A 27,671-nucleotide genomic window follows, 5' to 3' on the forward strand; every position below is an offset into this window, starting at 1 on the left:
GTGTTTTTCCCACGTTCTTTTCGCGTTCTTAGACGAGATTGTCGTTTTAATAAAAGAATTATCATTGTTCCTTTCGTTAAATAAACGTTAATGAAAGTTGCGTGGCTCGTACCGCCGAGGAGTCGAAACGATTTTCATCATGGAGAATTATTTCTCACCGGTTCTTGTGAGATCCATTCGCGACGTCTAGTTCGGTGCCCTGTTGAAAATTGGAAATTTTTATTGTAAGATTGAAGGAACTAATCCCAGGTTTTCCTGGCAATTTCCGAAAGCAATGATTTTGATAGTAATTCAACGACGAACCCCATACGCTTCTTTGAAGTCGAATTAATTTAAATAATATATATTTAGATGAGAGAAATGTATCTTTTCTTTTCTTCGTTAAAAATGTTCTATCATTATTAGGATTCGGTATTATTATTGTCTAAAAGATTTAATAGTAGATTAAATATAGATATAGCGTTGTGTATAAATTTTTATTTTTCAAGTAATTTCATATTGTGATTAATTTTTATTAATTTTTTACTCCCGACTGCTGCCAACCTACGGTTGGCAAAAGACGGAGGGAGTATACGTTTCACCGAGCTCAGATCGGTTGTTACCGCTTTTCTCGATAACAATAATATAGTTCGGTGTCATCTTTTTTTTTCAGTTTTTTTGATAAAAATGATTACGAACGAATGTATTTTTAATTAATATAATTTGCCTCTCTTTTGAAAAATTATTTCTAGGTACTGGGGATATTAACATTAATTTTTAGTTTCTTTTAAGAAACTATTTGCAGGTATTGGACAACCATCGCCATTTTGAAATATTAGTTTTTAGATATATACCATTTTATACATATGTATAATAAAATACATGCATAAATTTACATATCCAAAATATTTTTATAATTTTTATTAATGTTATATATTATATATATGCGAAATTATACATCAATGTTACATAAAATGTGCGAATACTTGAAAATTCGAGACAAATCGAATGGGTACCTCTATATCAGTAAGATATTGATTAAAAGAAAAAAATTATTAGTTTAAACGTTATAAGAATAAGAATCTAGAGAATTAATCTAGAATTAATTATTTAAAATTATTTTATTTATTTTATTTTGCACACTATTCGAATTGAAATTTTTTAAATCTTGCTGATATCGGATTCGATTCGTCTCCCGCGCGCGAACGGTACCCCAAATTATTGTGTTCGCACATTTAACACAAACTCCAATGATGCATGTATTTTATTATTTATAAATATAATCGTTCGTAATCACATTTTTATAAAAAAATCGTTATATCCATTTAATTTTCAATAAAGAAATATATTTCTTAATAATGAAAGAACATGTTTTCTGACGTGCATATCAATTTCGTGAATTGAAGACAATGACGAGGGATAATTGTTTGGTCGTTGATATATTACTGAAATCATTGCTATCGGGAATAATCCGGAAGATTCGGGATTCGTTCCCTCCTACAGTAAAGTTCCCGACGTTCAATGGATCACTTAACTTTTCTTCGCAGATTGATCTTGCGAAATCTGATGTAGAAACAAGATGTTAATCGTTCTCCATTTTTAAGATCGCTCCTCTTTTTATCGGATATTACCGATATGTCACTCGCGTATCTGATGGCTTCGATTATTATATTATAAATATTATGCGCAATCGAATATTTTGAATATTATCGATTTATTTATTCGTCGCGTTTTTTATCACGAATTTTAAATCGCGATTTATCTTATAAAAATTCGGAAATAAATCGGTCGGTTAATTGTATATTCGCAAACATTACAGACCTCAAATGTTTTGTTGAAATATCTTTGATTTTCTATATTTACGTAATAATAATTATATCGCGCTCGTGTCTATTGAGAGCTAGGATTGTTATATTATAAAAATTATACGTATTGCGATCAAATATTCCACATATTATCAACTCATTTATTCGTCGCGTTTTCGCGTGAATTCAAATCGCGATTTCTCTTATAAAGATTCGCAAATGACTCGGACAGTGAGTGCTATATTCGTAAACATTACAGACATCAAATTGTCTATCAAAATATCTTCGCATTTATGTGATAATAATTATATCGCGCGCGATATAATAGTGTCTATTATATATATCTAATGTAATTGAGGGCGCTTCGATTATCATATTATAAAAAATATACACACACATACCGCAATCGGATATTCCGAATATTATCGATTTATTTATTCGTCGCGTTTTCTCGGGAATTTTAAATCGCGATTTATCTTATAATTTAATCGTTGACTTATACATCGAAGCTTTGTCTATCTTTCCACTTCTTTGAATATTGTCTTTAATAATCCGCGTAAAATGCACTAATAATATAAATATTTTTTTCTATAATTAAAAAACGGTCGATAACTTTATTAATGACTGTTTTAATCGCGATTGTTTACACTAGATAAATCTTATTAAATTCTATTATTACATCGATTATTAGAGGGACCTTGATAAAATCATTCAATTCTTTATTAAATGTGGCGATAACGCGATTTTTTAACTATATTTTAAAGCTTATAAAGCTCATTTTATCTTATTTAGCTAATCAGCGCGAGATTGGATATGTATTTTATTCTCAATCGCGAAATTCGTATAAAGTCGCGTATTAATCACAAATAAATTGGATAGTGAATTTTATGTTCATAAACAATACGGACCACAAATGTTTATCAAAATATCTTCGTGTATCATCATTTGTGTGATAATAATTATATCGCGCGCGTATCTATTGATGGTTTCGATTATCATATTATAAAAATTATACGTATATCTCTCGTAATCGAATATTCCGATTATCGATTTATTTATTCGCGTTTTCTCGCGAATTTTAAATTGCGATTTATTTTGTAATTTAATTATTGATTTACATCAAAGCTTATTTTATTTTTTCGTATTTTGAATATTTTCTTTGATAATCTACACAAAATGCGCGAGTAATGCAAATACTTTCTTCTACAATCGAAGAAATGATCAATAATTTTATTAATGACTTTTAATCACGATTATATATATTTACGTTACATAAAACTTATTAAATATATATTTACGTTACATAAAACTTATTAAATTCTATTATCGCATATCGATTATTAATGATAAATGTTACGTAATTAATCATGGCTAATCAGGCTTGTCTGGACTATATAAAAATTTTTAGTAAATTTCATATTATACGTATATTTTGGACATTTTCGCGTAATAAATTATTCCATGTAATAAATAAAAATTATTTTGTATTAAGTTTCAAATTATATTTTATATTCACTTTTGTATTAAACCCTGCATTAAAAGAAAATAAAAATAAAATTTAAAAAAATTTTTTCCTCGTATCTCCACCTTAACGGAGGCATTTGCCGGGTGAGGAGGTTTGAGTACTCTAATGAACCTAAGAGCTATGCCGATATTCATATAGACTATTTTTATATTTAAAATAATCTTAAGTATGATCTTAGATCGCGTCTTGAGATTCTGTTCAGTTAGTAAAATAGTTGTATTTTCCAACTTACTTAAGACGATCTTAAATATAAGAGTAAATTATGAATGCCGGCCGTAGTTAGATAGGGTTGTCCATGCTGGACAGGTCGAAAGGAAAGAGTCAGACTAAGAGAGATACCAAAATTATATATGTATATGTATATGTTATATTAATTATATTAATATTTTTGAATAAAATGAACAGTAATTGAGAAAATAGAAAAAAGGCAACTACAGTGATTTGATTATCTCAAACCTTCTCTCCTCCTCTCTCTCTCTCTCTCTCTCTGAATGATTTGAATATCTATACCCGAGAGAACAAATGTCCATAGAAAATATTTCTCCATAGGACTCGATAGGAAGGAATAAGCATGACAAATGATGGTAATCCTTATGATTTTAACACAAAGGAATACAATAAACCATAATAATCCAAGAACTCGAAGAAGAGAATATATTGGATAGAAATGCATAGTGATTGGAAATAAGTAGAAACTAAAAGACAGTGTGCATACAATCTATTTATTAATAATAATACTACTTTGTAATTATATTAAATTTTATAATTTAGTACATTAGGTTATATAAAGTATTAAGCTTAAAAATATTATGCTGGTATGAAAATTATAATAAAAATATATTAATGTATGTGGCTATATTAGATTGGAACATGAATTCTTTATATTTTATAATAAAGGAAGAGACATTTAAAATATTTTGCAACATCTATATTTTTCGAATCTTAATTATAAAAACTTCAGAAGAATCAGTGATTAATTTAACAAATTCTATACATATATTAATAATTAAATTTTTAAATAATTAAAAAAATGATAATTATAAATGATAAATATCAAAGATCAATTTATTGCTAATTAAGAAGATTTATAAAAATATAGTTAAAAATGTTTTTATCTCACAGCAGGCATTTTGTGTTTTGTAAATAAAACTATTTAAATATGATAATGAATATATAGAAAAATATTTATTTCATCTGTGAACATTACATTTGAAGATTACAGTATCTTTCGCGATTGAATAATTTATTTACTATTAATTTATATACATAAGCGTTTTGCTATACAGCACTGGTACTACCGGCATTAGTGCAGATATAGCACGGATCAAAACCAGAAATTATACACCTTATATGTTACCCTCTGAGAACATTCGTAGACATTGGCTTAAAAGATGCTAACAGATGCCGACACAGAGCATACGGTGTGATTGCTTTCAACTTTCAACGCTTAGACGCATAGCATTTTTAGTAAACAACAGAGAGCAGTATAATTTAATACGTAGGTAATATTATTGACATTTATTTTATTCGCAATGTTCGAAGCGCACAGTATCAATGCGGAGCACAAGGATCTCATACATGATATTGCCTATGATTATTATGGCGAACGCATGGCAACATGCTCCAGCGATCAATTTGTTAAGGTATAGTGAATAAAAAAACGATAATTTTTTTCTGTTTATATTTACGGATTCAATCTTCATTAATACACATGAATATTAAACACATAATTAATCTTTTACAACTTTTTTTTTTAATAATATCGTAAATATACCTACTATGAAATGTATTGCAGGTCTGGGATGAAGATGAACATGGAAATTGGCATTTGACCGCTTCTTGGAAGGCTCACAGTGGCTCAGTTTGGAAAGTCACTTGGGCACATCCAGAATTTGGTCAGGTTCTTGCTACATGTTCATTTGATCGTACTGCTGCTGTTTGGGAGGAAATTGGTATGACGGAGATTATTTTTTTTATAGCTTGGTATCATTCATCTATTATATCTTTTTTCTCTCTTGACAGTTGGTGAAGGTTCTGGACCAGAGGCACGTGGTAGTAAACATTGGATTAAAAGAACAAATTTAGTTGACTCACGTACCTCTGTTACTGACGTAAAATTCGCACCAAAAACTTTGGGTCTTTTATTAGCCACTTGTAGTGCAGATGGATTCATTCGGATATATGAGGCACCAGATATTATGAATCTAAGTCAATGGACGTTACAACATGACATTAATTGTAAACTTTCATGTAGTTGTCTTACATGGAATCCATCTCTCTCAAGGTAAGCATGTGTATTTATTTTTAGCTTTAAAATTTATGACTGTGGTTTTACATAAGATATAAAATGATTTTTTACATATGATATAATATTTTAACATTCTTACATTAACATTAGAAAAAATAAATTTTAGACTACATCCACCTATGATAGCAGTTGGTAGCGATGACTCAAACCCATTGCTTGGTGCAAAAATTTTTATTTACGAATATTCTGAGAGCAGCAGGCGTTGGGTGAAGGCTGAGACATTATCGAGCATTACAGATGCTGTTTATGACATTGCATTTGCTCCTAATTTAGGCAGAAATTTCCATACGTTAGCTATAGCCACGAAAGATGTACGAATAGTTACTTTGAAACCAGTACAGTGAGTTTACAAATATTTAAAGCTGGGTAAAAAAACTGCAGACAAATTAAGATAATAATAAACATTTATTATCTTATTTTTTTAGAGACAGTATGCAGACCGGTGTATCACATTTTGAAACAAATGTAGTTGCACAGTTTGATGACCATTACTGCACTGTGTGGCGTGTTAGCTGGAATTTCATGGGAACAATTTTAGCCAGTTCCGGTGATGATGGCTGTGTTCGATTGTGGAAGGACAATTATATTAATCATTGGAAATGTATTTCTGTCCTCAAGGGAGACGGTACTCCAGTTCAAGGTGCCGAAACTCCCGTTTTAGCAACTCCACCGAATTCATCTACACCAGCTCAACAGACACCGTCTACCACCAGGTACTATAAATTGGGTACCATCAGTCATCCAAACCAAGTACCTTGGCATTAGAAGATTTATAGAATAAATCATTGCCAATTATTTTAAATTTATTGATATGTCAGTTTTTATTGGATGGTAAAAATGTGTGGAGCGTACATTCTCTTTGTTATAATAAATATTGTAATTTATCTGTTCTCCATTTATGTAAGTCCTTAGTTCACATATGTATATATTTAGTTTTGTTTATATGTTTATTTATATACACAAATATCTTTTTAATATTGGTTCTATTTTTTAAAGCAGTCACAAGTGTTAAACATTTAAATCATGCAAAATATATTATTATAATGCTAATTTTGTACTTTTATCATGAACTTATATTTTGTGTGGAATCAATTTTTCTTTTTTTTATTTAGACGCTTATTTAGATGGTTTGATTGTCATGTTATTGTTTATTAAATTCTTAAAATATTGAAACATCGACCACAAAAAAGCGCAGTTTTTATTTGTAATATAAAATATATATAAACAGTTTTTGAGGATATGAATGGAGGATATGAATGTCATGGTATGGATTTGTATTTGTTAAAATCATACACAGATTCAGAAGAAAATTTCTAATATACTCAAATTTTGATAAATTATTTTTTACTATCACAAATTTACCACCGAAAGATTTGTAACATATTCTTCATTAATAAATGCTATTTCTGTATCATGAATACCTTTTTATTTTCTCCTCCATTATTCTGTCAATTTTTGTCAAAATTCGTTATTAAGATAGCTATTTATTTTCTAAAAGCTGCAATTTATCACAATGACAGTCTCTTTCGTTGCTTTGTTATTATTTTGGCACGTAAGCAATAGCAATTTTACGTCATATGCTCGTTGAGGACTTAGACTAGACTTTTGCATTTGCTAATGTCCGATTTTTTCTTATTTTTTTTTAAATCTTTCCTTAAAATCTATTTTTACCATTTCAGGACTATAAGCATAACTACAGTCACGGCAGAGAAGCCGACACTTACCGTCATGTGCAGTAATAAATGGCAACCACCCGTTATAAAAGGGCGTTTTAGTAAATCAGTATGGCTGGGTAATCCCAGCGAACCGACACCGCCACCGTTGCCGTTTATAGCAAAGAAATAATTGAGAAATTATCTTTTGCAATCTAGCATGCAATACCATATAGTATTATTTGAAATAAGTGCGATATATATGTGGATTAATTTTAATTTGGTTGTGATAATATATAATTTTACATACCTTCGTACGATAATGCGAAATTATTTTTAACGCAATTCTATTTAGTTTCTCATAGTGACTTTTGAATGTATATCGATAAGCAGATTGTGATATATATTGAAAACTAACGTATATATAAATATGCATATATATATATATATACATATATGTATATATGTATATATACATAGTTATATAAACTTAACTTTATGTTTGATAATATTAGAAATACTATTTTATTTTAATTTTATTTTTTTATTTTGATTTATTAAAATTAAGTTTCTTTATATGATCTTGAATTTGCGAAAGTATTCTATTATTAGTATATAAAATATTTTGATAACCATATTTTTAGAAATGTTTAATTGATTGCTGAAATAAAAATTTGATTTTACTTCTACTTTTGAAAATTAAACATATATATATATACACACACACACACACACACACACACACACACACACACACACATATATGTATACACATACGCATATGTATACATAACATATAATCCCTTTTTTAAATAAAAATGTCAGAGATTTACTTTTTATACTTTTTTATCTTTCATTAAAAACATAATTCGTTCTTATTGTTGCATTTATAAATTACATTCAAAGCTAAAAGACTTGTTGTAGCAGCAATTAGCGTATTTAATTTTTTTTAAGTTACTAGAATATTACATGTGCGCCATTTATTTTCTTATATCATTTAATAAATTTCAAAATTAAAAACATGAATATTTGCGAATATACAAAAGCGTAATCAATGCATATTAATATAACGTCTTCTGAAAAAACGTCATTTTTTACATATCATTTTAAGAATAAAAAATGAAATAAATTGCATCATGTAGGACATCAAAGATAATTGCAGTATTTCATTAATCTATATATTTTAAAAAATTCATTATTATGTCAACGTGTGTGAAATTAAGATAATCCACAAGAAAATACCGTAAAACAAATATTATTGATTTTTGTGCATCATTATCATAAAATATTATCCAAATTTTTAAAAAATTTTATAATATACTGTTGTTCAAAATTTTATAACAATATTATATGTTTATGTCAATATATTATATAATATGATGCATTACTAAAAATTGGCTAAACACATTTATTTTATATTTCAAATTAATTTCGATAAATGAGTTTTTAATGCTGAGTATGCATGTATGTATGTACGTATGTATATACATATAATATGCTTGTGTGTGTGTGTGTGTGTGTGTATCTGTTGTATATATGAAATTTGCGTAAATGACATAAATAACTAATTTCAAAGCAAATATTTATATCGATAATATCGAACTCTTTTGATGTATTGGCTATGTTCCAATATTCACTGCCAGTACTGAAAATCTATAGTGTACGTCACGTAAATTATAGATTTTCAGTAGTGGCAGTGAATATTGGAACGCAGCCCTTATCTATTGTGTTGTATCCATAGACATATTAAATATTAACATGTTAATATGTCTATGGTTGTATCGTATTGCATGCTAAAATTATGTCAAAAATACAACTGAAAAGAAAGTAAGCAGATTTTGCATTTTCTGCTTTTATGTACAAATATTATTTGCAAAATTAATAATAACATATTGTACAATTAATATCATCAATATCTCGTACGTAATTAATATGCAAAGGACTAATGATTCACATAACCGAACAAGTCAGAAAAAGTGCTTTGGATGTGATACGATACAATCTTTATGCTGCAGGTTGTGTAAGTTGTTTTAATATTTCTTTGCAATTAAATGTTTATAATAATAATAGCATTGAAACATGTGATAATACACCAAAAAATCTGCATATAAAAGTTTATTTCAAAACATAAATAAAACTTAAATATTCTTTTGTTATAAATGTAATATAAATTTAACACGATACGTATATAAATGGAAATTTATACATTAAAAAATTATAACATTAAAATTCATAATTTTCCAATTTGCTTAACTTTTATATGTAGCAAATATACATTGTATTTCTTTTTCAGAATACTTACGTTACACGAGTTGTCTATTTTGGAGAATATCGTGGAACTCATGAAGTTTTGCGAAAAGTAATTGTATTACTATAAATTCTATTTTATAACTCAGAATTTTGCAATTTCAAATACAATAATCTGCGTAAATAATTTTTATTAACGAGAATAGCGAGTGAAATTCATAACTTTGGGTTGGCGTTCTGTAAAGAGATATTTTAATATTAATTCTTTGACACAAGAGTTCTCTGATATCAATTATAGTTAATAAATAATAATAATTAATTTTTACTATAATAAATCATTTCTTTACCATATTTTATAGAGGATGGAAGATATTATACACGATTTACACATGGATTATAGCGACATGCCTATAACAGGACTGTTTCTTGTCTATCCAACGTGTTATGTACACGTATTAGAGGTATTCGAGAACACTCAATATCTTTATATCATATGCACAAAATATTATATATTATAAAAATATTAAGATAAATTATGATTATATTAATTAAATTGTGAAATTTGTAAATTTTTTAATTTACCATCACAACAATTCTTATTTGTATCATCTATTCAATTATTTGCTCATGAAAGATGAGCAAAATAATAAATAAGAAATAAATAATAAATAAGATAGAAATTTAATTTTCTTGATAAGGCATGGGAAGACATTATTTATAAACACTATGAGCTTATGTATATCGCGGAGAACAATGAATGCAAATTTGGGAAAGCGATTCCTTTGCCTTTGTATCATCATGTTCATCAAGTTGGTGACCCGATATGACGCATATATATTTACATAAAAATGATCATGCAAAATATATATCGCGCTTTCAGAGATTTTTCACGAGCTGGTGCCATGTTTATACGATACCGCCTACATTAATAGGGACTTTAGAAGGCCATACATTAGAGGACATTCAAAAACAAGTCTCAAATTGCTTAATGAAAATATACACATTATGTGACTACATAGCGAAGATAGGTTTGGATGTAAAGGTTCGTAGAAATGTAAAATCCTAAGGGAGCTTATAAAGTATTTTTTTAGTTAGCAGAGAGAGAGAGAGACGAAGCTTTAACGAAGCTTCAAAGAATTGTTTGAAGCGATTCCGCGAGTCTGATATTGAATGAAGTTAAAATTTTTTTTTTTAATTTTGTTTGATGACACAGCTTTATGCGATTTTACAGTCGATCGACGTTCAAGACGTGCTGCGGAATTTGGGAGACAAGGCGGCCCAGTGCCTACCCGAAAGCACAGTCCTCGAGTTTCTCTTGAACGTAAATTCGCCTGTTTTAAAAACTGTTGAGGAATATATGCAAATGTATTCCGATATGTCACCTAGCGCGTTTTGGGACGGTAAGAATAATATATGTCTATTTTAAGGAAATTTCAAATAGCAGTATAATATTAATATTAATTAGTTAACATTAATATTAACATCAGCATGAATATTAATGTTAGACATTAGTGACGATTCATTGACATCTTCGTGAGGATCGGAGCTAGAAGGGATGCAATAATGCACATCGTCGCGTGAATAAAAACGATTATTTATTTCAGAATATTTACAATATCAAAAAAACATTCTCTGGTATAAGGGTACATGAGACTCGTGTGTATCGAAGAGTCCTAAACTAAGTACATATACAAATTTCAATCTGTTGTCTTGCATAAATGGCAGCTGGTCAGATCCGGTCTCCTTATTATAACGTACAGGCAGTTAATGCAACGCATTCTTATTCTTAAAAAAAGATATCCCCTGTATTTTATTTTTAATCAATATTTAAGTAACACGCGGAAATGAGGCCGAGGGTGAACGGCACACGTCAGTCAAATATATGTGTATATTCTGTCTTCATTAAAATTATCTCCGTGATTTATGTGCGATCGAGAAATATCTCGATACATATTTTTCAGTGCTGGGGAGCTGACAAATATCGTTTGATCATTTTACAGATAATAATATATGGCCACCACCTTGCAATATCATGCCACGCGATGTGTTCGACGAACATGGTCATCGAAAAATTTCATATGATCCAAACAGCTAAAAATAAACGTGCTTTGGAAGTCAACAATTATTAACAAGATATGAGAGAAAAATAATAAATTATTTTTTTCTTCGTAAAATATAGCAAATAAAATAAGATTAGTGAATACTTTTAGAGATTTTATATCTTCTGCTGAAAAAAAATTGCAACTATTTATAAAGTTCACGTGATTTTATAATATGTGTGCATAATGATAGTGTATAATGATTGCGCACACGCACGCAGGCACAGACACACACGAATAAAGAGTAGAAACTTTGGCAGTTTGAATCTAGGTTTTATTGTACGGTTCTCGTGACGTTTTTCTCTCATCGGATTATAAACTCTCTTTTTAGCGTTATTTACTGCATACACAATTATAATTATTATATGTGCAAAAGTTATAACAAGAGGGGAAGGGAGAAGGAGCGAGGAAATGGGGGTGAATGGACTGCGCATTTCAACAATTACTAAAATTTCTCTTCGATAATGTACACTCACAATATTCCGACATCAATTCCATTAATGGCAATAATAATAATAATAATGATAATAATAATAATAATAATAATAATAATAATAATAATAATAATAATAATCAACGATTTGTTTCATTTTTAATGATCTTTTAAAACGTAACGTTTAAACGATCGAGAAAATAACATTTACTTAGAATTTCTCGGGACATTACGGTTTGCTTAAAATTATGATTTTTATCATTCTCATTTTTTAATAACATCAAGTAATTCTAAATATTCCCGATCATTGTCTATCGTTTCCTTTGGAAATATATATACGAACACATGTTTCGTACATGTAGGGCCGCCTCTTCTGCATAGTTACTTGTATACACATATAACAAACTGCAATACGACGACGCGACTGCAAATAGTCACAACCTACATTCCGTTTATGGTCAATTGCAAAGTTTCAATTTGATAGACAAATATAGAATTGTTTCAACAAAACTTTGACTTCATTTCTAACATTGTCGCATCGAAATAAAATTGAATTGAAATAAAATTAAGATTTTTTTAATTTAAAGATTATAATCTTGCTAATAGAGAAGTAAGATGATCTAATATAGTTAATATACAAAAAATTATAATGCGATTTTTTAAATACATATAAATAAATTTTTGCGCTTTTGAAATATACTTGAAAAATAATTTTATCTAAAAAATCTTTGCCTTATTTTTCTGGAATGCTTTCCGCTATAATGCTCGAAAAAAATATGCGATATAGCGATTATTTCGTCGATAGATCAATTTTATAATTACATTGTCGAATTCTAGAACGATATACATGTATACTAGGATCGATTTCATTTAAATATAGTGAACATCAAAAGATTATTAGAAAGATATCTTCTTTCTTTCTCTCTCGCATTACGCACACAGCCATATAGAATAAAATACGTTCTATTCCTCACGTGAATCCTTGCAGTCGCAGCAAGATCGTCGCACCAATCGAGGAAGCGTAAACCTGTACGCAAAAATCAATCTATATAGATCGAAGCAAAATACGGGTTATCACTTCTCGCAAAAAGGAGAGATTCTTTTACGCGCGCGCATCTCGCGTGAAATAACTTATTAAATGCACCGTCCAGCAGTCGACTGCTCGATATCAATCTACACGTCCAGTTCTCATCAGCTTATCTTTCGCGGATTGGTAGCGAAAGGTCTTGAGCCAATTGGCGACGAGAGTATTCCTGTACCGTACGGAGGATATGACGAGGCCTCCTTCTTGGTGACCCTTTTTTTTCTTCTTTTTTAAAGCTATATAATACAAAGAGGCTAAGAGCGGTAACCTCTGCCGAACGAAGTACCAACAAGATTCACAAGCGTCGAAACAGGCAGTAAGTTAGAAGTGCTATCGCGATTACCACATGTTACGGAAGGACGCCTTCGTAATGCGAAATGCATCCTCTTTCTATAGAATAAGATTCAAGACTTTGGAAAACAACGTTCATCATACTCAGTACATTTACTTCGAAGGAAGTCGTTACTTTATACATTGTACAAGAGATACTTGATTTTACGATAATTCAGAATACTGCAAACTGAGAGACAGAAGCGCGATGGGAATATTTATATATTCCTTTTCCCTTTTCCTTTGTTTTGTTTGACTGCTCCGTCTCTGATTTTTGTACGTTTCGACTCGACCGATACAAACGATATGTCTCTGATACAATTCCTCGCGATTCTCCTTCTGTTTCCGCATTGTCAACATCATTATAAATAATTATGCCGCACGCGCGACGACATGATACGCTGATCATCCCTCTCAGTGTACGTTATTCTGATCTGACGCCTCCACGACGACTTAACGCATATACATATTTATACTTACATCGACTAGACAAATTGTACAGTGTTGTGTTCATAGTAAAAGTGGGAATAAACCGTTAATATACGCGACTCGTACAAAATATCTTCCGCGTCTCGAGATATATACAGGAGTGTGCACGGCGAACTTTTTTCTTTCGCTTGCACATGCACACATCGTAAACTCACTCTACCACACTGCAGAAGCTCGTCGAGATTCCACCGGGGCACAGTCATGAAGCTACGCACGAAGTGAGAAATGCCGGCAGAGCAATCGGTTCGTCATTCTTCAGGATAAAAAGGGCACTTGATTCAACAGAGAGGCGCAAATTCGTGACGTTTTGTTAGAATGGAAACATAAACCCGTCGAACCCGAACCGATTCGCATGCCCAAAGTGTCCCGAACAACACAGACATTTGAGAAATGTATCAGTTTAAATTTCTTACGAATCTTCCAAAAGATTTCTTTTCGGATTTAATTTTCGGATCTAGATAATAACAGACGCGCGTCTCAAATGTTCTTTAAAAGCCTAAGAATAATTATTCAGCCTTTCAAAAGATATTTCAATCTTAGCGTAAAGACATTCTAAAGATATTCTACAAATATCCTTTAGATGTTCTTGTGTTGTTCGGAACTGACACTATCTCATGATTGACAAACGGCGTAATTCACAGCAGTTCGCTCACGCTGCAAGTGCAGGCCCCGTGGTGGGTGTAGGGTCACACGGAGCTCTCCCTCTTGGCCATTACTACCGGCGTACCTATCGTCGCGTCCTTCTGCGACTGAACCGTTAAACAGCATTGGCCGGGCATTCGCGTCTCGCAATCCTTCGTTACGAGAACACTGCTACTCGGACAGTTCCTGGTGACGACACCCAGACCGGCGTACAGCATCGGAGGACTCATTGTCATCGATTGTACACTTTGGCTGGGCCAGTGTTGCCTCGGTAGGGTGCAAACACCACTCTCATAGACGTCACCCACTAGTGGCTGAAACTGAAATGCGCCCGTAATTTTTGGCAATCAATGGATCAGTCTAATTATGCAAAGTAATCAATAATTACTTGAGACAGAGAGAGAAAAAGAGAGAGAGAGGGAACGAAGCTCTCAGTTAAGGGGGGAAGACCCTCCAGATAACAGGTTTTTCAATAATTTTTTACAAAAAACTGAGAGTATTTATTACATTGAATGAAATTACATATTGACATTGATGTTCAAATGTATACACACAAATTTTTTTATAAGAAAAAAAAACAAAATGGCGGCGCTACAGCTGCTCAAACTTGGCTCCTTCAATTTGCGCTGTGGAATGCCCAGCCCCTTGTAGTCAACTGAAATCAACCAATCAAAAGTTTTTCATTAAAATAAGTTATTTCGCTTTGTATGTACCTATTTTTAACGAAAAAAAAAAATGAAAATTTGAACACAAAAAAAAATTAAATTGTTAAAAACAATATTTTTAGTAATAATTATTACTAAAAATATTGTTTTTAACAATTTGTTTATAAAAAAAAAGTGTAATTTTTTTCTTTTTGTGTTCAAATTTTCATTTTTTTTTTTCGTTAAAAATAGGTACATACAAAGCGAAATAACTTATTTTAATGAAAAACTTTTGATTGGTTGATTTCAGTTGACTACAAGGGGCTGGGCATTCCACAGCGCAAATTGAAGGAGCCAAGTTTGAGCAGCTGTAGCGCCGCCATTTTGTTTTTTTTTCTTATAAAAAAATTTGTGTGTATACATTTGAACATCAATGTCAATATATAATTTCATTCAATGTAATAAATACTCTCAGTTTTTTGTAAAAAATTATTGAAAAACCTGTTGTCTGGAGGGTCTTCCCCCCTTAAGGGAATATTATCATTGTTATGTTTTACATCGTGTTCATCATTGATATTCTACTTAATTATTTAATTTAATCTCGAATCACATCATGCATATTGTTTGAATTACTTCAATTGCAGACTGACGCATACTGATTGTTATTAATACAAGCTCTACTATATTATTTCATTAAACATCTACGGGATATTTGCACGTTTACGTTATTGAATCTTCAATAGAACTCACGCTTTTGTGCTTCGTCGACAAGTTGGAGAACTCGTGCAGCGGCATGCCATTGCGGATCGTGCAGTAACCGACGTAACTGCTGTGGCCGCTGATGGAAGTCACCGTCGAGTGTTCCAAAAGACTCCTCGACGGTGATGTCTCGATCGTTGATACCAGACGTCTCTTTCTCAAATATTCTGATGGCTCATCGCCTATAGAGAAAGCACAATCATGAGTCTTTTACAATCAGAAATTTCATAACAGAATTTTACGAATGCACGTGTATGTAATAAATGCGAGGAAAATCTTTCGAAAATAATTTACAAGCACATAAAAGAGCAAGGCACTTCCTCGGCAAAATTTTCTTTTAGTTATGAGGAAAATGTTTTAAAACATTGACGATTTATATATAAATTATATTCGTATATTTTTTTTAAATGTATCATCGTAATTATTTTTTTACTTATGTACTTTCTTTTTGCAGAAAAATTAACAAAGATAAAAAATTTAGACAAAAAATTTAGATTTTTCAACGTAATTTTGGCCTCGCTCCTTTTATTTTGTCAGAATTAATGCAGAATTATAATTAGCGAATCGCAAAGATACAAACCAGTGATTTGTTGCGGAATGATATCCGGATTCTTTTCATCGCTTTCGCTGAGGTCACCGCTGGTGTCGAGCTTTCTGAACGGGCTACTGGGATGTTTTTCATCCGCGAGCAGACTGCATCCCTCTCGAAATCGTAGCTCCCTTTGTATAGGGACGGCCTTCGTCTGCTTCGCGTGATCCTCCATCTGCGATTTGTTCTGCTCTTCCACGTGCGTATGTTGGACCCGTAAGACGATCATCACTATGACCGCAACGATGATGAGGGCCGTCACCACGCCGATCATCACGCTCAACATCGGTGTTAGCCTGATATTTTGTCTTGGTCGTTCTGCAACGTCAAAATAGGCAAAAAAATAAGAATTACAATAATTGGTATCGGTCATAGAATTCCTCCAAATTTACGCGATTTACATAATAATTTTAAGCAGCTTTCAATCATTTACTATGACATAAATAATCCATTCCGATCCATTCTGATAAAAACGCTTTTAAAAGCACTTTAAAGTCTTGACATGACATCAAATTTTTAATGGATTTTATGCGATACGATAATATTAATAAGAGTATAGATGGTGCTACAGAATGATATATCATGCATAGCGCAACAAGCGCAGCTTTTACGAGGGAATAAAAGATATAATAAAAGGTATTCGAGATTACAAGAGTTATGCTTGATTCGGTCATGTATTTTGTTGAAATGCGATTCGGATAATGGTTTAAATATAGCGCACGTATTTTATTTTAATAAAAATATAAAGCGCGAGATCTCTCAACAATCTTTGATAGATGAATTAAAAATTACGATAACAATCGTATCGAGCAAACAACAGGAAAATTGTCTGACGGTATTAAATCGCCAATTTCTGACCCGATTTTTCGCGCGATCATAAAAGCGCCGGGAGCTTTTTACGCGGCTCACTCGACGAATTAATATTGACTCAATGGCTTTTCATCAGTCCGGCCAATTGGCGGCGACTTTTCATTCGCGCTGTATGATCGACGCGAAATTTTTTCGTAATTACTCAGACTTTATGTAAACCTTTCGAGATTATGTAATTATATATATGTCGTTGTCCAGCATATATATATACATATCGTACCATAGAGAGAAAAACGTTACGACTGGCAAAAAATTTTTAAGAGGCTTAAAAGAAGTCAGGAAAACTTTAAAAATTAAAATTATATACTTTCATTTAATTTATTATCTTTTATAAGTTTTGCAATATGAGAAAAATTTTGCCTATTAATTTTATAAGGCCAATTGAATTTTACACCGTTTTTAAATTTAATTTTACTTCTTAGAGAGAAATTGATTTCTTTTTAGTTGTATCAATTTTCAATTTTCAAAATACGATCGCACAATTTCTCATGGTAAGAATTTTATGTCGCAAGCAAGAAAGTTTGAGAACCACTCATGTAAGATACACCAGATAGAATGATGGCTCTCGAACCAGTACTTCTTTGGAACTTTTAAGCAAACCGAGTATCGAAGCTTCGTTCAAAAGATATCGAAAGCTTTGGAGTTGTTAACGTTATAGCGAATCTTGCAGGAATTTTTATACGAACATCAAATGAGTATCAAGTCACTTGAATGTGCGACATGGGCGCTGCAGAACCGATACATAGCTTTCGATATCATTAGGTATTCGATTTCTGGCGCGAAAATATCAGCTAATGTCTTGGATTTAGAGAGGAGACAGGAATAGGTATTGGCGCATTCACCTGACTCAGATGTCAATTGTTTCTCCGGTAGCCTCAGAGTGCCGGCCTGCACCACCATCGCCTCGCTACGGCCCTTGTCATTATAAGCATAAATGCAAGCCTGGTAAAGGGCACCCGACTCCAGGTGAGTGACGCTGAAACGCGGCACCGGCGACGTCAGATTGGCACGCAACTCCTGGCTATTGCTCTCGCGCACCTCTAGCAGGAAGGATTGTGGCAGACCGCCGTTGAAGCCCTCCGCGCATCGCACGGAAAATGAATTGGTCGATGTATTCGAGGTCGTGCAATTGTGGACCATATCCGGCCGACCTGTCACGGATAAAGTTTTAAAATGCATCGCGTTTGCACGAAACTATTTGCGCGCTGGTAATGAGCACGAGGTCGCGATAATATCGCAGAGACAATCTTTCAGTTCCCCACAAGTAGTGCCTTCGGTAACTGACATACTTTTACACCAGAGATATTAAAATAGAGATAAAATGACCAACAAAAAGAATAGAAGAACAAAAAATAATAAAAATAATAAAGTTTTGAATCTATTGGTAAAAATTAGAGATTGATAACTTTTTTATTTTTATATCAAATTTTTCAGAAATAAATCTATTAAATTACAAATTTGTTTCAATGTTTTAACTAACTGTTACAAAATACTTCAAAGCTTTGATGACAAATATTTGTTTAACTTCATTTGCTTTAAACGCTAGTGAAGCGAATTGTAGAGATAAATGAATTAATGTGTTAGCAATATATCGAGATACTTTAGTTTTGCATGTCAACAAAAGCCTCTTAAGATTATTAATAGGAATATATTAAGAGAAAAGCCTCTTAAGATTATTAACATTAAGCTCGCGTATTTATATCAAGTTAAAAATGTAAAAGAATTTTTTTGCTTATATTTTTTTTATAAAATTATTGGCTGCCTTTTATTAAATATTATGTAATTATAATAACAGTTAATAAATACTATATTTTTATATATTGTAGAAAAATAAGCAAAATTGAAATATTGAATTATCTGAAATCTCGTTGATATTCTTAGATTCTCTAGAGTAAAAAAATTATATAAATATAAATATAAATTAATTCTTGAATATGTTAATGTTTGTTAATGTTAATGTTTGTATTTGTATAAATGTAAATTAATTATTTGATAACTCTTCTCAATGTTTTTAAAATTCGTTTATACTTATTTTTTATGCCGCTGTTAAAGTGTGCTACATTTTAAACAAACTAATTATATAAGCAGTCTAATTATGTAAGTAGACTCTCTTCAGCATCAGCGTGTTCTAAAGTTTACTCTAACTTTCGATATTACGTACTTTTCTCGCCAAGATGATGTATAGTCTCTTATACAGACGACGGAAGAAGCAGCGTTATGCAACATATCGTTTCGTGTGCGATATAGTCGCGAATCAGGGCGTGATAGTTGCCCTGTAAATCTGATTCACGGTTCGCTGGAATACAAGAGTCACTTGTAACCGAGTCGGCTGTAAAGATGCACGGTTGTCTGTGTGGTTTTTCCTGCAGAGGTATTAGCCGGTGATACTTTGCGGTTCGTAACAGCCGACTAAAAGGGTAGGAACGAGACGGTAACAGGAATATGGCATATTGCGTCGCGAGAGAGGAGAAATAAAGAAAAGGAAATAAGCAGGAATATGCCGAGGTTGTTCTCGCGTTCATGGTTGCTGAAAAATCACAGTGCTGGACACCTGCTACCATTTCGCGGTTCCTCCATTTCCTTATCTCCCTCCTTCTTTTTTCTCCCGCTTTTTATCTGTTGACGTTGAATTTGCTTTTTTTGCGGTGTGAAAGACGAAAACTGTTTTCTTTTATGTCCCAAATATGTGTGTTCTTGTTGCGCGTTTTCTTTGCATTAAAGCAATTTGATAGCGAATCGCGATTAATTGGTAACTCGAGCATCAATATCGGCAGAAATATGACCATTATTGGGAAATGTGCCACCGTTATGGATCTCCGTTAGACTTGCATGAATTTTCTAAATCGCGTTTTATGAATAAAAAGCAGCAGCAGTATTAGATTTTTTCATTATAACAATTTTTATTTAACAAATAAACTAATTTTTTTATGTTACATACTAGCGAGATGCGAACATATATATGCATTTTTTTTTAAGTTTCATACATCTATATATTACAAAAGCTTCTGATATTTGAAAAACTTGTGATTTCAATATTTTATTTTGTTGATTTTTATATATTGATGCTTTATATAATTATAATAATTTATCGATTATATTAATTTTGGAGCTAATTACGATTACAAGATTTCAAAATTTTAGATAATTGAATAATCCCAACAGAGTGACACATGCTACATCTTTCCAATTATATATATTAAGATTTGAATTAGTTATTCAATTACGTAAATTGAAACTTTGGAAACTAGGAGCGAAATCTGAATCCTAAATTAGCATAAAGTTGTAATTCTCGGAAGAGTTGAATTTCTCAAATGAAAACTATTAGCATTGGATTTATCATCGGTTTTATTAGTTTTCGAAAAATAAGCGGATTATATGGAAATCTATTTTTTGGAGGCATACATTTTTCTAATTTTCTAAATCCGAGAAAAAGTTTTAATCTTCTAAATCAGAGAAAATTATAATCATTTTATTTTTATTGCTACTTTTTTCTCTTTAAAAATAATTTTTTTCTTCCTATCCGCTTATTTTTTTTTCACAAAAAGCAATCATAAATTAAATATGACCAAATATTCAGAATTCTTAACTATTGATTTTTTGAAATTCTATGAATAATTCAGAATTCTTATCTATTGATTTTTTTAAATTCGTGAATAATTTGCACAATTTTATCACGTCACGTCGCAATCCCGTCGTGACGATCAATCTCCTTGATCGAACATTCACACTGCATATTAAGAGCCAGTTTCGTAACGTCGATTCATATTTTCACCAATATCATGATACGGACATGAATGAGAAGATACTTTACCAGCTGGTATAATGTGATAGACGCAGGGCACTTGTTGTTGGCCGATATGATTGCTAGCCCAGCAAAGCAGTGTGCCATAATCTAATTCTGTCATTGGTGTGTATGAGACGATGGAGGATGTACCGGCCCGTGCGATGTGACCGGCCGCAACATCGATACTCTCGGCAGAGTTGTTGAAGGTCCATTTGAATTGCACTTCCGGTGGATTTGCATCCACTTGACAGGATATATTCGCCTTCTCCTGTTTTGCCACGCCATGGACCTTGGTCTGATTTGGCTTGCATGTAGGAGCGACTGCAAACATGAAAGTCGAACAGCACCGATAAATAATTAGAACGTGCGGATATGAATGATATTCGTTCTATTTTTATATTCTCGCGCAGCTCTCGCTATTGCTAAATATATTAGAATTTGATTGACAGTTAGATTTATTAAGTTTCTCATGAAAGTCTAATAAGAAAATAATTTGATTAATCAAGATACATAAAATATTTTATTATTACTTTCGTTTCAATTATTAATAGATTTTTTCTGATAATTTTAGAGCTAACATATTAAAACTATTACGGAGAAGATTTAAAAATTATTAAAATTTAATATCTTGCTGATTCAGAGTCACATATTATATTTCTTTAAATATTCTCCTGTGAAAATACATAAAAAGAGATATTCTCTGTCACTCATTTAAACGAATAAAGCTCAATTTCCATAGGTATTTTAATTTCGATGTTAAATAATTTTATAGCTAAATTAAAATCAAGACATAAAAATTCAGCTTGAAATTTGTCATGCAGAATATTCGTACTTTTTATTATAAATAATCAGACGATAAATAATTTTTTTAACTTTAAATAATTTCATAATAAATTAATAAAACTAGAAATTTTCAAAATTTGTCCATTTCTTTTTATTGCCCTTTTTATAACTGACTATGTGGATATTATTGCATTAATAACGCGCTTGTAATTTTTAGCTACAAATTTCTGTATTAAATACACGGGAGTAGCTTTGCTGTAATATGTTTCATAGCGAGTCAGTTCTCACTCACGAATCAATTCAAATATTGATTAGTAAAGCTGTTACGATCCGTGAAATATTTCGATATCGCGTTCGATAATCTGTACGCGCAAACGGACAAACAGCCGAACTGGTTACACACGCAATTCACGAGGGACATTCGGACATATGCACGTAAACCCGGAATTAAAATTTCACAGTGAAAATTTACGGGAATACCGAATCTTTACGCGTTATAATCCATTATTAATTAAAGCCAGCCAAACGAAGCGTGTCTGTTTTTCATTACGCTGTCCATATCGTTCTCACGTTACCATTTACGTTCTTAGCGTGATAAATAATTGGAAAAATCGTTTATTTATCACCGAAGGAAATTTTAATAGTACTTTAACAATTTGCACAATAATCCATGAAAACCCGATTATACGTTTCACATTGAGAAGCCTTAGATATTTTTTTTTGTTTATTAATTAGGAAAAATTATTGTGTAATTAATTTAAAAAAAAAATTAAATAATTCAAGTAGCTTTACATACATACATAAAAAGTTTCAGAATTACTTTAAATATTTCTTATATGTATACGTATATTTTTAGTGTAAAATTATTTCACACCGAAGCGTCTGACCTTTTCAGTATCTTACTACTAGCAAATGCCGTGATACGTACACATCACGTTGAGATAAAAGGGTGAGCTTTCGCCGTCGCCCTCGGTATTATATCCCACGCACGTGTAATTGCCCGCGCTTTTGCGATCGACCCCCTGCAGCACCAGGCTCTGGTTACTGATTATAATACCCTGCGTGATGTTGTGATGGAGTGCCTTGCTCTGGAAGAAACACGATAATTGACGCTTCTCGCTGGTAGATTGAACCGCCAGCCTTCGCCGCGTCGGGACGCGAGAATTATTTTCCGCGTGTGTGCATGCGTTCCAGCGTGTTTGTGTTTGTACGTAAACAAGAATCTAGCCATACAATCTCCCTCGTCGAGAAACGAGAGAATACGGGAGTGCTCGCAGCTCGGGTGACGAGAAGTTATTATAAAAGTTTGATGCTTCGAGCGCCGAAGTTTGTATTCGGTCTTAACGTAAGCCGATGCTCTCGCGAGCGAGTACGGGCATAATCGAGCTTGTTAGCCGGCAAGAGACCAATCTGTTTACGACACTTGGGTTTTAGAACTTTCCGGGCGTGGGTTATATGGACGAATTACTCGCGACGAACATTGTTGCGTATCTTCAAGATTGATTAATGATAATCGCAACGATTCTAAACGAAGAAATATACGCGAGATAATATTCTCGTAGCACGATCTGCGAATATCTTGTTTTTCAAGAAATTCTTCCGAAGATATTTTACGATAAAAATACTTCTCCGAGAAATTTAATTGATCAAAAATCTTATTATCTAGGAACCTCTAACACAGTACATGATTCAGAAAATAGCTTGTTGTATATTTTACTTTAAAGTAATTAAATTTTTGTAGTAACTTTTAATCCTTCTGTCAATGCATAATTTTTCACAATATTTCCATTAATATATGAGTATTTTTTATATATTCGAGTATTTTCTAGATATTTTCGACATATTGCATTGCGACAATTTCTTTGTAACAACGACTGGACATTAAGCATTCTTTTTCGTTATATTTTAGGGAGTTTCTGAATATATAAAGTTCCTTTGTGTTTTGTTTCGGATGGAGAGCACAATATAAAAATTTTTGACATTCAAATCGCTTTTTACTCAGCTACTCGTGCATTGAGAGAAAGATTAAAAAGTTATATTCATTTTTATCTGTATATTGTGTATTGAATTTTACAAACACCAAGATACCGAAAATTCGTCTATAAAATAATGGACCGAAAAAAAAACATACAATTTTTATTCAGGACAATATATATATTGTCCTGAATAAAAATTGTATTCTCACTCACCTGATGCCGCCATTCCACCTTATAAACTGACGGTTCGGCCTGTATAAGGCAATCGAAGTATACGTCCGTGCCTTCGCGTATTGCGTTAGGATTCAGTGATGTGCCGAGCTGGATCTGCGTCTCCGGCGTGTCTGTGAATCACAACCTTCGATAAACCGTCAAAGTCGGCTGGATTCGTCTGAATAAATAAGGAAAGAGCGCGCGCGCGCGGTCCCCGGAGGGGGAGAAGACGCAGTCGAGGAACCGTCACCGTTTATAAGCTTACATTGTATCTGGAGTATCCAGCCGTCTTCTATTGGCGCGGTTCCCATGATTTGATTTTCAGCTTGACACGACAAATGTCTACCGGCGTCTTCTTTCGTCGCTATGAAAGATAAAACGCTGGTGGTCGTGTTCCCATCGGCGGAAGTCTGTAACAACATTATGATAACGTTCCGGGGTTGATTCCGCCGCCCTGCCGGCGCCGTTCTGTTCGTTGCATTTATTCTCTTTTTTTTTATCGAAGCAATCGCCTATCTACCTTCTACGTTGTGTCGATGACGTTCAAGCCCTCATATATTAAAAGCGTATCTATCACCCGATCTGGAGGGTTGGCGCTAACTATCGCCGAAATTCTCGATCAATCTCTCGTTATCCTTCTCGAGGGATCGACCTATTTTTCAAAGAAGTAGCTTTTATCTTTTAGGGATCGGACCGTCATTACATCAGTTTGACTGGTAACTGATTTATTCAATGTATGTATTTCCCTCTGATTTATTCTCACGATTTGTTTAACTATATTAAATGTGTGTGTAAAAATTAAATAAGAGATTTTGTACTTTTCTATTTTGCTAGGTTGCCTATATCATTTAGATTCTTGGTTGTTTTTTTCTAATCTAATAGCGAATCTATCATCTATCAAGAAACTTTATCCTACATGTATATACACGAACAATGAAACTCTTAAAGTAGTACCGATAATATAAACGCACATATATAGATAATATACTTTTTAAAGTAATGCTTTATTATCATTTTATTCATAAATCACTTCAGAACATCTCTCTAACACAAATAAATTTCACTTCTCTTTCTCAAGATATTTTAAAGTTGTTTATTATTTCGTATAGCAATATTATGTACCATATTTAAAATAAAAAATTTGTTCTAGAAATTAGTATATAATTAATAATAAAATTATATAAATAATAATTATATAATTAATAATTTAACAATTTTTTTAGATTTTATTTCGATTTTTAAACTAAAAATAGAAAAAAACGAATTATTGCATTTTAAAAATGTCTTTTATAAAATTTACAGATTTAATTCGACGCTATTGCCAAGTGCAAATTTGTCTTCAGAACTTCTTCAAATAGAAGACGCCTCTAAACGATCAGATGCGCATCTCCGCACGGAAAGCCGCGCGCCCGAGAGGGACTTTGGATTCGATTTACACCATCAGGACGCGCACTCAATGCAATTTGCAAACCCGACCTCGGGTCGCACAGCTTCTTAAAGCGACTATAAAATAAAGTTTTCGGTCGCGCACGTTGTCCCGCGTAATTGTGCGTAAATTATCGTTATCGCAGGGTCGCCAGTCCACCGCGCGAGACTCCACCGGTACGAGACTCTAGTAAAAGCGTCATTAGGCGACATATAATTTAAATCAGAGAGAATGCTGCAACGATCTTCCACGGCAAATTCACATTCTAATCAAGGCGAATCAACGCTATAATAGACATCCGTTATATATCGTGTGGTCGATTAATATTCTTTTATTGTTATGTTTCGAAAATTATTTTTGTCCATTCGTACGTTGAAACGTGTACAAGCGCGTGTGCGAATACGTGCAAATAAGTAAAAACCGACAAAGCTACCTTTTTCGTAAATCAGTTATTTGCCAGTTGGAGTTTGGTAAATAAACGCGTTCGCCGATTGATAGCAGGGATGAGTAAATAACATGAGTTAAAGACTACGAAATTCGTGTTTAGTCGATTTTGATCGTAAAACAAACATAGAGCAAACCGCACAAATTTGTTTTATTTCGAAACTATCGATTAATATGACAGTATATTCGCCTGAATATTCTTTTTTTTACTACTGTCTGAGTAAATAGTTGAGAGGCTTTCAAGAGAGCCTTCTATTAGAGAGAGAATCATAAACGCAAAATTTATATTTATATTTTTCGATATATTCTGCACTTTTTACTTTGTGATCATTATTATTAGATAAAAGTATATAGAAAAAATTATTATATTTCGCGTGCGTATCTCTCCAATTTAATTTTAAAATAAATTACAGTAAATTCAGTAATTCAGGTAATTTATTCATATCATGGCACATATGGAGCTTTTTCAGCTTTGCCGCGAATGAGTGTAGCGGAGAGTTTGAATTTTATATTGCCCACTATCGCTCATATTTTATATTTTATCCAACATATCGTTAACTTCATGACAAAATCATTAGCAGCTTTTCTCCATTTAAAAATCCGCTTGTGAAAAATGAAGTTTATGGATTATAAATTAATTCTATTTTACGATGCGTAAATTAAACATTCAAATCTCGTTTAATCTAATGAACCGGATCTGCTAATTATAAACCGAAATTATGCGCACAGTAGCCAGAAAAATGCATCGCTTACATTATTCATCTCTGTAAACGAATAATAAAGCAATATTTCATAAAACCATCAAAATATCTCGGACGATTTTTTAACTTTTCCGTGATGTTTGCAAGAGACAAGCATACAAAGAGCCGTACCTTCAATCTTGCGCGGGATGCGCGACGTGGCTTCGCGTCCTGTCGCGCGATTAAAAAATAATCGCGGGACAGAGGCGCTTGTGTGCTCGCGAATAATAAATTTCGTGTCTTGTTGGGGGAATAAATCAACGGCAGAAGACTCGCGCGCTCTAATGTCGTTCCAATGGCGACGGTAGGGAGCCGTTTCGCGCAAAGATAATTACGAAATGAGATGCGCTATCCATTAAAAATATATTTCTGGTTGCGCATTCCGGGAGGGGTCGAATCGATTAACGTAATTGCTGCAATTTTGCAGACGATACGCGGTGGAGAAAAATACTCCGAAAGTGCGAAGCTCGTTTACGCGAAAGGCATTATGTATGCCACTAGTAGCTACTTTTATGCGCGGTTGCGAAATCGCGCAAAACCGAGAAGGATGAAGCTCGAAAATTCTTGCCGAGGAACTGCGTAATTACGGAGAAGAGAGTGAGAAAAGAGGAACGAGCCTCTCGTTCCTTGGCCGACGTTTAACCGTGGATTATAGCGATCCTTCCCAGTCACTATTTTCCCTCTTCTGGCTATCCTCTGCGCTTCTATGTTTAACTTTCTTACGTAAGCAACGAAACAATCTGCAGTACCGTGTCGTGTATCGACTTTGAAACAATATTTTCTCCGTCCCGTGCACGAGCCCTTCGTCCGTCGTCGTCGTCGTCGTCATCGGCGTCCTTAATCCGCCGTT

The 27,671-nt window shown here is 32.6% G+C and overlaps 3 protein-coding genes across 10 annotated transcripts in view; 2 read left to right on the top strand and 1 right to left on the bottom strand.

Moving 5' to 3' along the window:
* The first annotated feature begins 4,713 nt into the window (after nt 1–4,713).
* On the top strand, nt 4,714–7,677 carry Nup44a (nuclear pore complex protein Nup44A). Of its 2 annotated transcripts, XM_083108688.1 has the most exons (6): nt 4,714–4,952; nt 5,105–5,261; nt 5,332–5,593; nt 5,724–5,957; nt 6,043–6,330; nt 7,297–7,677. In XM_083108688.1, the coding sequence occupies exons 1-6, from the start codon at nt 4,842–4,844 to the stop codon at nt 7,460–7,462; spliced, it is 1,218 nt and encodes a 405-aa protein (XP_082964814.1). In that variant the 5' UTR covers nt 4,714–4,841; the 3' UTR covers nt 7,463–7,677. The 2 variants fall into 2 exon arrangements, with proteins under 2 accessions (XP_082964814.1, XP_082964815.1); XM_083108689.1 differs by lacking the exon at nt 7,297–7,677 and having other exon boundaries at nt 6,043–7,031.
* Nucleotides 7,678–8,897: 1,220 nt separating this feature from the next.
* On the top strand, nt 8,898–12,591 carry LOC145976687 (uncharacterized). 5 transcript variants are annotated; one of them, XM_083107997.1, is made up of 8 exons: nt 8,902–9,096; nt 9,210–9,284; nt 9,563–9,628; nt 9,876–9,977; nt 10,215–10,325; nt 10,397–10,558; nt 10,748–10,916; nt 11,517–12,579. In XM_083107997.1, the coding sequence occupies exons 2-8, from the start codon at nt 9,276–9,278 to the stop codon at nt 11,609–11,611; spliced, it is 714 nt and encodes a 237-aa protein (XP_082964123.1). In that variant the 5' UTR covers nt 8,902–9,096; nt 9,210–9,275; the 3' UTR covers nt 11,612–12,579. The 5 variants fall into 5 exon arrangements, with proteins under 5 accessions (XP_082964124.1, XP_082964123.1, XP_082964122.1 ...); XM_083107995.1 differs by having other exon boundaries at nt 8,904–9,096; nt 9,210–9,289; nt 11,517–12,564; XM_083107996.1 differs by having other exon boundaries at nt 8,902–9,284; nt 11,517–12,578.
* The window catches only part of LOC145976684 (neural cell adhesion molecule 2), a 194,167-nt gene continuing 177,596 nt past the window's right edge, over nt 11,101–27,671 (bottom strand). For all 3 annotated transcript variants that reach the window (XM_083107989.1, XM_083107991.1, XM_083107990.1), the window contains 8 exons: nt 24,477–24,621; nt 24,212–24,342; nt 22,951–23,110; nt 21,267–21,560; nt 18,298–18,606; nt 16,577–16,903; nt 15,988–16,178; nt 11,101–14,913 (listed from right to left, as the gene is read on the bottom strand). In XM_083107989.1, the coding sequence (XP_082964115.1) occupies nt 14,638–14,913; nt 15,988–16,178; nt 16,577–16,903; nt 18,298–18,606; nt 21,267–21,560; nt 22,951–23,110; nt 24,212–24,342; nt 24,477–24,621 (1,833 nt within the window). In that variant the 3' untranslated portion in view covers nt 11,101–14,637. The remainder of the gene's footprint in view (nt 14,914–15,987; nt 16,179–16,576; nt 16,904–18,297; nt 18,607–21,266; nt 21,561–22,950; nt 23,111–24,211; nt 24,343–24,476; nt 24,622–27,671) is intronic.

This window comes from Camponotus vicinus, unplaced genomic scaffold (genome assembly GCF_025532165.1).
Source record: "Camponotus vicinus isolate PSW18456_S1 unplaced genomic scaffold, iyCamVici1.0 SCAF_9, whole genome shotgun sequence".
NCBI lineage: Eukaryota > Metazoa > Arthropoda > Insecta > Hymenoptera > Formicidae > Camponotus > Camponotus vicinus.

What these genes read in the sequence shown, in the direction of transcription:
- LOC145976687 (XM_083107995.1), top strand. Translation starts at nt 9,215, where the DNA reads ATGATTCACATAACCGAACAAGTCAGAAAAAGTGCTTTGGATGTGATA. An exon ending in ATCTTTATGCTGCAGGTTGT is followed by an intron (nt 9,290 to 9,562) that starts GTAAGTTGTTTT and finishes TTTCTTTTTCAG; the next exon opens with AATACTTACGTTACACGAGT. An exon ending in CTCATGAAGTTTTGCGAAAA is followed by an intron (nt 9,629 to 9,875) that starts GTAATTGTATTA and finishes CATATTTTATAG; the next exon opens with AGGATGGAAGATATTATACA.
- Nup44a (XM_083108688.1), top strand. Translation starts at nt 4,842, where the DNA reads ATGTTCGAAGCGCACAGTATCAATGCGGAGCACAAGGATCTCATACAT. An exon ending in CCAGCGATCAATTTGTTAAG is followed by an intron (nt 4,953 to 5,104) that starts GTATAGTGAATA and finishes AATGTATTGCAG; the next exon opens with GTCTGGGATGAAGATGAACA. An exon ending in TGGAATCCATCTCTCTCAAG is followed by an intron (nt 5,594 to 5,723) that starts GTAAGCATGTGT and finishes AATAAATTTTAG; the next exon opens with ACTACATCCACCTATGATAG.